The 12,170-nt window shown below is 42.1% G+C and overlaps 1 protein-coding gene across 4 annotated transcripts in view; it reads left to right on the plus strand.

The window, feature by feature from the left end:
* Nucleotides 1-4,798: 4,798 nt before the first annotated feature.
* The window catches only part of LRAT (lecithin retinol acyltransferase), a 49,455-nt gene continuing 42,083 nt past the window's right edge, over nucleotides 4,799-12,170 (plus strand). The window contains exons 1-2 of one of the 4 annotated variants that reach the window (XR_004538368.1): nucleotides 4,799-6,290; nucleotides 8,386-8,557. Coding sequence is in view for 2 of the 4 variants with exons in the window: in XM_033932476.1 (XP_033788367.1) it covers nucleotides 5,682-6,290 (609 nt within the window). In the remaining 2 variants the exon portion in view is untranslated. The remainder of the gene's footprint in view (nucleotides 6,291-8,385; nucleotides 8,558-12,170) is intronic. The other 3 variants (XR_004538414.1, XM_033932476.1, XM_033933125.1) reach the window with 3 other exon arrangements.

A 12,170-nucleotide genomic window follows, 5' to 3' on the forward strand; every position in this document is an offset into this window, starting at 1 on the left:
AGTGGCGTGCACACGGCAGGAGGGGGGAGGAAGGAGCATGTAGAGGTGGGAAGTGGAGAAGAGGATGAGGGAGGGGGTGCCTCTCACCCTCCTACGCCACTGATTGCAGTTACAGCAGACCAGTTTTCAGTGATTTTTTTTCATACTATTATATTTTTGTCCCTAGTCTGACATGTTTTGGTGGTTTGCCTACATCAGGTACTCAAATTGGCAAACATTATAAAAAGACTTACTGGGCTTCTGGTCACTCAAGAAACTGAAAACAAATATGACTGGCATCATGACTGTTGTGGTCATCTTGGTCTTACTGCATCTGAGTAAGTGGAACCAACGTTTCAGCCATCTTACGGAGGCTTTTCTTCAGCATACCCCTGAAGTCAGTGCTGTATAGTAACTAACCCCCTCCCCCCCTTTTTTTTACAAAACTGTAGCGTGGTTTTTAGCGCCGGCCACAGCAGTAACAGTTCTGACACTCACAGGAATTCCTATGAGCGTCGTAGCTACCCTGTTTCCTCAAAAATAAGACCTATCCTGAAAATAAGCCCTAGCATGATTTTTAAGGATGCTCCTAATATAAGCCCTACCCCAAAAATAAGCCCTAGTTAAGACTGGCCCCCGAACCTCCCACCCCCAAAATGTCCCTGACACTCCCTGACTCCATCCTTGACACTAGTGCTGCCTGATTTGCTGAAAAAAAAATCACTCGTTGATTCAGCAACCCCCATCCCTGCTGCTTTAGGAGGCTTCAGAGCGGAGGTATGTCAGTCTCACGGTGGGAGGGTTGACGGAGTTCTGCTGCACAGAGGGATGGGAGGGAGGCATAGAAAGATGCTGCACAAGGGGATGGGTGAGAGGGGAGGAAAGATGCTACACATGGGGGGGGGGGAGAAAGGAAAGAGGAAGAATTGGGGTGGAGGAGAGGAAGGGATTGTTGTACATGAAAAAGATAAGATCCCTAAAAGTAAGCCCTAGTGCGTTTTTTGGACCAAAAATTAATATGACACTGTCTTATTTTTGGGGAAACGGTATTACCACTGCAGTCAGTGCTAAAAACTGCTATGGCTTCATAAAAAAATTAAAAAGGGGAGGGAGGGTAAGTAAATGTAACTAACTACTGTATTTAAGTAAAAGTTTTGTTACTTTTACAATGGTACCTCGGAATCCAAATGCCCCAGAACTTGAACAACTTGGAATCCGAACTGGTTTTTTTTCTTAATTTTTGCCCCGGAATCCGAACGCTGCTTTGGAATCCGAACTGCAAGCGGTGCTCAGCCCAAAGATGCCCCTCTAACGCAGCTTCCTGTTTCCGCCTGGGAGGGAAGCTTTGGGCTGAGCACCGCTTGCAGTTGCCGATCTTGCTGCCTATACCGGTGGGGGTCCCGGCCTTGCTGACTTTGCCGGTCTTGCTGTCTGAGTTTGTGGGGCCAAGGAACAGATTAATCAGTTTCTATTATTTTCAATGGGAAAAATTGTCTTGGAACTCAAACATTTTGGAATGCGAACGGGGTTCTGGAACGGATTAAGTTCGAATTCCAAGGTACTACTGTACTTGTAAAGAAGTACAGGATAATTTACTTTTACTAAAGTAATAATTTTGCCGATTTTTACTACTTTTACCTAGTTACATCTGAAACTTGCAGTCAAAAGTAAAAGCAGAAGGGATATGTACCGGTAAATGACAATTCTTCAGTAAACCAATGAAATGGCAAAACTAGGGAACAGGATTTTGCTATTGCAAACCTCATCATGTACACAGTAGATCATTTCATCATACATTTTGCTGTTCCGTGAATACAACCTATAAGAACAGAGGAGTTGTCTGTGCTTGAACGGGGGTTACTAGTTTCCAGCCAAACAGAACAGTGATTAGTTTGGGTCACTTTAAAGTAGAGATGAACCTGAAGCTGATACCAGTTCTTGATGGATATTGTACAAGGAGCCGCTGAAAAGTTCTCAGCCCAACTTTTTTTTTTTTTTTGTCAAGAGAAGTGTGGAATAACTTGTTAATTTCATGGCTCCACATCATTCTCTTATTGGTTGGACTGAGACCTTTTCAGTGGCCCCTTGTAGTTGTGCTATTTTAACTGTTTTTTTAAATCTTTATTCATTTTAAAACTTACAATAAGTGTAACATAAGACACAATCATTTTATACTTTAGCATCACTTAATAATCTATCAGAGATAAATTCAGATCAAATACCCCTCCCTCCCACACCCCCATCAACTATCATTAAACTTAAGAAAACATAAAATATTCCCCTCCTGACATTTATCCACAATCAAAGGAAAACAAACCAAAATTATCCCCTCCCCCCTCTTGGACGTGTATGTTCAAAGGGAAAAAATAATATTCAATCTTTACGCTATTTTATTAATGGCTCCCAAACATCCTGAAATTTCTTGAAATTACCCTGCTGTATGGCTATTACCCTCTCCATTTTAAAGATGTGACAAAGAATTCCACCAAAAACTGTAATTCAATCGATCCCAATTCTTCCAGTTTTTCATAATATGTTGTATGGCAACCCCTGTCATTATGAGCAAAAGTTTATTATTATTGTTATTATTAAAAGTTTATTATTATTTTTTACTCAAAAAAGTATTATTAGGCAATAACTTTTTTACTTTTACTTAAGTACATTTTTTAATGTATTCTTCACCATACATTTATTTTTTGCTTTTACTTAAGTACTTTGAACAACACTTAAGAAAGCCATAGCATGATGACTGAAACATCAGTTCCACTTACGTAGACACAAAAAGACCTGGACAAATGCAGTAAGGATATATCCCAAAACATCACAGAAAGAAGTCCAAATCACTGTAAGAGAGCTTTAAAAATTATTCACGATCATTCCAAAGCTGGAAATGCCTCAGTCACTGCTCTGGAAGCCTATTTCATGTGGTGATTGAGGCGTTTCTGGCTTTGTAGCGGCAGGGCGGGGTCTGGAGGTGGGTACAGAGAGACATGGCTGGGACTTTGATGAGGGGGAACTTAGAATGGAGATTGAGAGAATTGGAACTAGGGGTAGGGAGATCAGAACTGAGGGGAGATTAGATCCGGGAGATCTGAACCCAGGTAGGAACACATCTGAAGGGGGGGAGGGGGGGAAAGAGTGGCTTATACAGGTGGGTTAGAACCAAGGAGGGATTGATAACAGCAGCAACTTGGAAGTTATGTGGGTGCTGACTGATACAATTAAGTGGTCAGACAGGACTGCACAAACCATGTCATAAGGGTGGTGGAGGACCAGAAGTCTGCTACAGAATATTGGATATGTCAAGCTGGGGCAGACAAAAGTCTATCGATCCCAGCATTCTCTTTGAGATACAGGTCAGTTCAAGGCACATTTTTGAAAAGTGGATCAGATTTCTCATAGTTCATTTCAAAGCAAAGACTTTTCTAAGTCTACCTGGAACCTGGAATATTTCATGGGCACTTTTCCCAGTAACTTGTCCAAATCTCTTTTGACTGCCGCTACGTCGATTGTCTCGATACATCCTCTGGCAACAAGATTCCATAACTTAATTGTAAACTGTGTGAAAATATACTTTAAAAAATGCATTTTGAATCTGCTGAGAGTTATCTTTTGGCGACATATAGAATTGATCTCATTGTAAACACTAAACCACTTTTTATATAAAAACCATAACAGAGACTTGTTGACTGTAAAGTACTTGCTACTAAATATTGATAAGCAGTATATTAGATGTCTTAATAAGCATAAGCATTTCTGAGATAGGCAGTGTTGTACACATTTTATGCAGGTACATTCTCTGTCCCTAGTGGGCTCACAATCTACATTTTTTTGAACCTGGGGCAACAGAGGGTTAAGTGACTTGCCCAGGATCACAAGGAGCAATAGTGGGAATTGAACCCCCAGTTCCCCAGGATCACAGTCTGTTAGGCTACTCCTCCAGACATTAAGTGTAGGGTGTTAATTGTCACATGCTTTTCATGCTCACTCTTCACCCATGGCACATCCCCTGACAAAAAAAACACATCACATGGTTTAAAATGAGAGAATGACACGGGGACAAATTTTTTCCTGTCCCACCCTTGCGAGTTTTGTTTCTGTCCCTGTCACATTCCTGTAAGCTCAGCCTTAACCTCACAAGTCTCGAATACTTATGATTGTAAAGCATTTGAGGCTTGTGCAGGTGAGGACAGAGCTTTCAGGAATGGGGCAGGGACAGGAAAAGAACTTGCTCTGACAGGAAAATGAGTTCCTGCGGGGACGGGGAAAAATTTGTCACCATGTCATTCTCTATTTAAAATATAGTAACTGCTAGAATAGCACAAGGCCCCTTAATATGGCTCTGCAGTAGCAGTTACCATGTAGTAAAGGGTCAAAGGGCACCTCAATGATTTGGGGGCAAGACCAGAGGTGCCCATTACCTTGCCTGGTGATGAGCAAGGTTTCCTTCTTAAAAATGAAAGTCACTCAAAAATGTCCAGTAGCAAAATGTATAATTATAACCATAGGTGTCAGAATGGCCTTCCCAAAAATTGGCAGTCAGTTATGGCTCTACTCCCCCACTTACCTCCTCCCGGCCACTGTAATTTTATATCTTGGGGCAGCCGCCGCACAGTGTCAATGAGCAGGCCTGCCCCGGAACCCTTCATTCTACAGCATCCCACCTTTGTGGGAACAGGAAGTCGCATGCAGAATGAAGATTTCTGGGGGCAGGCCTGCTCTTTGATGCTGCGCGGTGGCTGCCCTAGATTTAAAAATACAGCAACCGGGGAAGGTAGGTGGGGGAGTAGGGAGCTGGAGAGAGAGGTTGTGCCGCAGGATTCTGCAGAGCTCTTGCCCCCCTCCCCCCCCAAACAAAAAAGCATTCCACTGCCTATGATTATAACCAACTCAGGAGAATTAAAAGGAAAATATAAGAGCAATAAAACTTTTGAAATGGAGCAAATGATCTGGATGAAGAGATAAAAGGGTAGAGAATGACACGGTGACAAATTTGTCCCCGCAGGAACTCAAATTTCCTTGTCCCGTCCCTGCGAGTTGATTTTAAAGTGTTTGAGGCTTGTGCAGATGCAGACAGAGCTTGCAGGAATGGGGCAGAGACAGGAAAAGAACTCGCCAGGACAGGAAAATGAGTTCCCCTCTAATAAAGGGGATTCAGAATCCCAGGAGCGATCAGCTGTCATTGGCAAAATAATCCCGTTCTTCCCCTGCTGCTTGTTTGCAGTGAAAATGAGTTCATAGTAAACATTTCTGGAAGTGGGGTATGAGGATTTTAATGAAAGCTGGCTTTACCGAATGATATGTGCAGAGCCAAACTGTGTTCGCTGCTTCCTTACTGATGCACCTGGATGAGTGGACCATTTCCCACCCAATTTAGGGTTTTACCGTGTACAAAAAAGGTTAAAAGATGCACTTTGGAAAATGTATTGAGAGAGTTTGTTCCCTCTGAGGCATTTTTTTCCTTGAAGCAGCTCTGTGATGGTGTATAAAAATGCTTCCACAGGATACTCATTTGTCTTTTGAAAGATTTTGCTTCCATGACACTCTGAAGTTTCATTCAGAGGTCTGCCACTATCCTGTCTGCCAATAGCAGTTGTGCTGTTTCCCTGTGATGTCAGCCGGTTCCACCCTGCAAGCCTGGTATAAAACTGCAGGATGTCAGAAGTGGCAGGGCAGTCAGAGCTGCAGCAGTAAACTTCAGGATGAAGGCAGTAAGCATGAAAAACACAGTGCTAGACATAGTGGCCTTTCTCCTGGACAAACTGATCCTCCTTGCCAACTTCAAGCTCTTCAGTGTAACAGTAGAGGCAAACAAAGCAGCAGCAACAGCCTCTTGTGATGCATCCTGCTTTCAAAGAGGAGACCTGTTGGAGGTCCCTCGCACCCTCTTCGTTCACTTTGGCATCTATTTAGGGGGCGACAGGGTGGCTCATATGATGCCAGACGTCCTCCCTGCCTTATCCGATGACACATCTCTGATCCAGAAAGTCGTGACAAATAAGAGACTGATCCTGGGGGTCTTGACCAAAGTGGCCAGTATCAGGGTGGATACAGTAGAGGACTTCGCCTATGGAGGAAGCATTTTAATAAACCACATGGACCACAGTTTTAAGAACCAGCCTCTTCCTAATGAAGAAGTGGCCCAGAGGGCTGAGAAGCTGGTGGGAGACACCCCATACAGCCTCCTATGGAACAACTGTGAACATTTTGTGACTTACTGCAGATATGGAACTCCTGTGAGCTTTCAGACTGACAAGGTAAAGCCTTTCACTGAAAATTTGAAGATCTATTCACACTTTAAATTGTCACAGGTAACAGCAGAAACATAACATTTGCAGATTTCTCTTCTCATTACTTATAACAGCTGTGCAATACAGTGGAAATACACATTTTCTCTCTCTAATATATGTGATTATCTCTGAGAAAACATAACTAAAGACATGAATCTAACTTCAGTTTCTTAAAAATGACTTTAAAGCTGTCACATGTTTGAACTTCTGTAACCTTTTTTTTTCCACATGGGTGTAAACTATTGCATTACAAATTGTATGCTCTATTCATTAAAACCTTGTGTCTTGTTTCTGGTGCTTTCAGTCATGTTTTCCCCAGAAATGACCACAGAGGTTTAAAGTATTGCAGAGAGATTTTGAGATGTGTGTTTGATAGCATTGGATAAGCACTCACACAGTGGACTGTTCTCAATATTCTCTCTTATACGACTATAAATCCCATTTTCATGGCTTAGTGCCCTTCAATCCTGCACTCTCTCATTATAGTTAAGCTTGTGCAGGTGGAGGTAGATTTCTTGAATGCTTGTGAATCTGTTACACCCAGTGAAGCCGAAAAATATCGTTATTATTTCTTGTACATTGCTGCCAGGTGTGCTCAGCACTTCCCAGACACGTTTAGCAATCCTCTTTTTTTTTGGGAGCTTGCAATCTAGTCAAGACATACAGGCAGGTTACACCACAGGAAACAACTAGGAGACAACGTGTCTCCCTTCAGATAGGTGCCGCTTAAATTAAGCGGGTAAAGCTGTCGGAAATCAGAACGGTGCTCCAAAATCAACCTGTAAAAAGATTAGTAGAAGCTGAAGGGGGGAGGGGCAGAGGTCACTATATTTTTATTGCTCATAATGCTCCGGTTTCTTTCCTGCTCCCATACAGAGAGCAAGTGAGGGAAAGAGCCCCATCGGCCTCAATTAGCGCGCGAAAAAAAAGGTCCCTTTTGATTGCTGTGGAAATGCAACGCACGACACAAACTTCCTTTTAACCTCGAGGAGTCCAAGAAAACAGAGTCGTGGACCAAATGCTGTGCCGACACCATTTTTTTTTTTTTAATTTCCGTTTCATTTGGGGGGGGGGGGGAGGGAGTAGGAAACCAATGCTTCCTTTTGAAATTCTCTTTTTCCTGCAGTTTCGCATTTTAAAGCCGTGAATTTACGTCCAACGAAATGCTTAATGCGCGTCCTCCAAGAGCTAAGACGCTGCTGATCAGAGCCACCCCCTCCCCCCCCCCAATAACCTCCCTGAAAACGGACCGTACTTGTTGAAAACCTTTAGATAAAGTAGTGAGGCTGCACTGTTATGCCACTTTAAAGGTAATAAAGAGGGTTAAAACAATTCAAATAAATGAAAGTCCAATATAAAAGGTGTTACCTTATTTTCCTAATGTAATACATTTTTCTGACAGGCTTTCAAAGGCAGAAACGTTCAGGTCAGAGAGGTTGACAATATGAAAAAAAAATTAAAATATATATGTGTATATATATATATATATATATATATATATATATAACTGAGCCATGAAGTTCTCTTTATCCTTCTTATTGATATAATTTAGACACATCCAGGGAGGGATATATCTTTAGGGCTCCTTTAATTAAGCAGCGCGTGACTTTTCATCACATGTTAACCCCCCGCGCTGGCCTAAAAACTACTGCCCGCTCAAGAGGAGGCGGTAGCGGCTAGCACGTCCGGCGGTTTAGCGCGCAGTATTATGTGGGTTAAATCGCTAGCGTGCCTTTGTAAAATGAGCCCTTAGTGCGATTCCTTGATGTAAATGTTGGTTGGGTGGGGGGGGGGGGTTTATATTATTGCGTTGCTACTGATTGAATTTAAGTGCTTAATTGTTGTCATTACTGATGAATATTGTATTGCACTTTTTGTTAAGTGATGGGAAATCAATAAAGATTTATATACAAAAAGAAAAGCATTCCAATGATGGTCCCAATGGAAAGACGGGGAGTGAGGAACATAACAAAGCAATACATCCGACATTTTATGCTTTTATAAGGCGATAAGAACCCCCCAGATCCTTGTTAAGTCCTGTCAGGTGTGTGTGAAAATAGTTTATAATCTTAACTTCAAAGGTTTATGCTCTTGAATTGTTTTCATTTCTTCTTAGTATTCTGATCATAAGAAGAGGCCTTAACAATCAGGACCGCAACTTTTGAAGTTAAGAAGTTGATTAAATATTTAGACACTCACCCAATGAAGGGGGAGGGAGAGGCATAGAAAGAGAGCAGATGCCATATGGAAGGAAGAGAATGACGAGAAGGCAGAAACCAGACGACGAGGTAGAAAAAATTTGTTTTATTATTTATTTTTGCTTTAAGATAAAGTATTATTGTAGCTGTGGTGATGATCGTTTATTAATAGAAAATGGAAATAAGGTGATCCTGTTTATTGGACTAATTTTAATACATTTTTTTTACTAATTCAGAGACCATAACTCCTTTCCTCAAGTCAGGACTGATACTGTAACAGCAGTACAGTGTTCCCCTGGTCGTTCGCGGTCGGCGGTTTGCAGTCCCAGTCATTCGGGGTATTTTCTGACCGCGAACCACCAACAAGGAGAGGGCAGCGGGAGAGGCAGGAGAGGGCAGCCAGAGTGCTGGCGAGTGCAGGAAATCACTTGCTGTATGCTCCGACCGCCTTTTCCTGCAATAAGTCTGGCCTTATCCAATCAGGAGCTGCTTTGAAACGCAGCTCCTGATTGGTAAGGTCCAACTTAGTGCAGGAAGAGACAGTCGGAGCATATAGTGAGTGATTTCCTGCACTCACCGGCATTCCGGCTGCTCTCCCCTGCCTCTCCCGATGCCCTTTCCAGTCTCCCCCATTAAAAAACTGTATTCGCGGTTTTTCACAATTTGCGGGGGTTCCTGGAACGGAACCCCCACAAATATCGGGGGAGTACTGTATAGTTTACTGACCTGAAGAAAGAGGTTTAAACCTCTGAAAGTTAATTGAAAAATATATTAGTCCAATAAAATGACGGGCACTAAATTTTCTTCCCACCATGCCCCATGCCACCTACCCAAATGCAAAATATAAATTGGTGGGCTTCCCAAAGCCCTGCCAGCTAAAGATCTCTTCCTCTAAGAAGGAAGGGGGGGATTTGTTCAGAGATGTTCAGAGGTTGCATAGAAGAAAAACTGTATACTCTGGCACTGGTGTGGTAATTTTTGTTTTGAATTTTAAAATAAAAGAAATAAAGTGGAAATAAAGAATAAATGAGGGCGGGGCAGGGGAGCATGGCTGGGTGGGGCAGGATGGGGAGTGGCAGGGCAGAGTGGGGAGGGGGCGGGGCAGGGTGGAGTAGGGTCCCCAGTGGACTTGTGTGCCTAGGGGCCTTCAACGAATTAATCCTGCCCTGCTCGCCCTACAGGACATAGCAAGGATCTGGTTTCCTATCACCATACAAAGCTTAAAATTATACTGCTTGGTCATCCATCTTTTCTTATTTCTCACTCCTTCTCACTGCCCTCCACCTCTACCTTTCCTTGAGACTCTCCTTGTCTCAGTTATGTTTGTTGATATTGTCATCTTTTGCTCATCTCTGAACTGAAGAGGGTGGTTCTGTTTTTGATAGCTTATCAAAAAATGTATTTAGTCCAATTAAATAGTACTGCCTTACTTTCCTTTCTCTTTTTTAAATTTGTTTTATTTCTATTTAGTTGGTTCACCTTTGACTGGTCGTATAGAAAATGGCACCAAAAAAAGTGCATGCACCGTTTATAGAATAGTGCTTAGAGCCAATTTCAATGCCAAACTTTAGGTACACGAATTTACACCAACTGAATACTGATGTAAAAGCTTGGTTCATAATTTAGGCACAGATCCCCAGTACAGTGTACATCTTTCGTGAATGCCCCTATCCCACCCATGGCCCCACCTCCTTTTGAGTTGCAAGCTATAAAATTTGCATATTGTTCTTTATAGACTATTGCTTATGCAAGATGCACATGCAAATCCAAATTATTGCTAATAAACCCTAATAAGTCATTGTCGGCATCCATTTATTAGTGCCAACTGAGTCGTTAGCCAGTTTAGTTTGCACACAGGTCTCAGAATAGCAGGCTAGACTAATCTTTTTGGCAAAAGAAAAATTAGAAAGGCTTTCACCGCTCTTGCGAAAATTGCACTGGCTTCCGATTAGATACAGGATTAAATTTAAGGTATCTTGTCTGGTACATAAGGCTTTACATGGTAATGCTCCAAAACAATTAACTTCTCTTTTATGTGTTCCAGGTCATTTTATTACTGCATGGAGTAACTGTAGTTTTAAACTTCAGTTTCCAACAGTTTTTAGAGTAATTAAGAAGTCAGCTGGTACGATCATTTTCTTACCAGGCTGTTCAAACGTGGAACAGTCTTCCGTTAGAAAATAAACCTAGATGTGCATATTATTTTTCATAAAGTTTTAAAGACCTATTTTTTATGATAAATGTTATTTTTGATACTTAAAAATTATTACACAAATAATTAAAATATGTGCTCCCCTAAATCTGAATTGAAAAATAGTGAGATATAAGATTACTGATTAGATTAAATTAGAAATGTGGAAATTTGCACACCATTTATACAGCAGAATCCAGGAGCTAATGTTTCCATTACAGCAAAGACCAGGGAATCCAAAGCACTTCAATTTGTACATATACCAGTCCTTTACTGTTTGAACTGAGCAAGTTACAGGAAAAGCATTTCATTCAAAAGCCATTTACCCATGCACATATATTTTGTGAATGTTTAGTCCACTAATTTTGAAGCACTTGCTTTTAGCAAATTTACAACTGAATAATATAACTACTATGCAGTGGCATAGGAAGGGGGGGGGTCCCTGTCTAAGGGCACAGCACCCCTCCTCTCCGCTCCCCCGCCCACTCCTCTTCTTGCTGTGTGTGCACACTTGCCTTCCCCTATATATATATTTTTTTTACTTCCATAGCATGAGGTTGCTTCCCGCATTAGCGCGCTCTCTGACCTCACTTCCAGGACCCACACCTAGGGCGAGCCGACACCGACACAGACATGCTGCTCACGCTGGAGAAGTTAAAAAGGGGTGGGGAAAGGGAAGGATATGTGCACGTGGTTGTGGGGGGGGCGGGGAAGAGGGCAGAGGAGGGACGCCACTGCCCCGAGTGCCGCTCACCCTTACCACACTGCTGCTGCTACCACGTACAAAAAATATGGAAACACTACAAAGATAATCTCCCTGAAACTGCTCACTCTTAATACATATTTTATAATGTACATAGCTTTAACCAGTTTGGCATTTCTGGGATGGGATTAGCTCAGAAGTGCCCACACTTAGGGGCCCTTTTACTAAAACACAGTATGTTTTGCACTTAGCGCATGTTAAAATTAGGCTTGCATTTTTGAAGTAGGCTGTGAAGGCTATAGCTATTCTGCAGCTTGGTTAAAATAAAAATTAGCTTGCAGTAAACACAAAGCCTGGTGAACACAGGGGACGTGCCCAGAATGTGCTAGGAAAAGAGCTACCGCAAGGGCACTGTATTACAGGCAGTGCCAGAGTGTGTTGGGAGTACTTACGCTATCAACCATGGCATAGCCAGAAGTGTGGTGTAGTGGTTGTTGTCAGTCATGTGTTGTTAAGTAGATATCGGTCAAATTTTGTCTCCTTCTTTTTAATATAAATTGTAAAATGCTTAGAAATCATGATTTGCGTTTAATAAATTTTTTAAATACACATGAAACGTGTTGTGGGTTCAAACCCTACGCTGCTCCTTGTGACCTTGGGCAAATCACTTAATTCTCCACTGCCCCAAGTACATTAGATAGATTGTGATCCCACCAGGACAGAGAGGGGAAATGCTTAAAGTATCTGTATGTAAACCACTTTGAGAGTAGTTGCAAAACTACTCTCAAAAAGCAGTATACAAATCCCAG

Source organism: Geotrypetes seraphini, chromosome 1 (genome assembly GCF_902459505.1).
Source record: "Geotrypetes seraphini chromosome 1, aGeoSer1.1, whole genome shotgun sequence".
Classification (NCBI taxonomy): domain Eukaryota; kingdom Metazoa; phylum Chordata; class Amphibia; order Gymnophiona; family Dermophiidae; genus Geotrypetes; species Geotrypetes seraphini.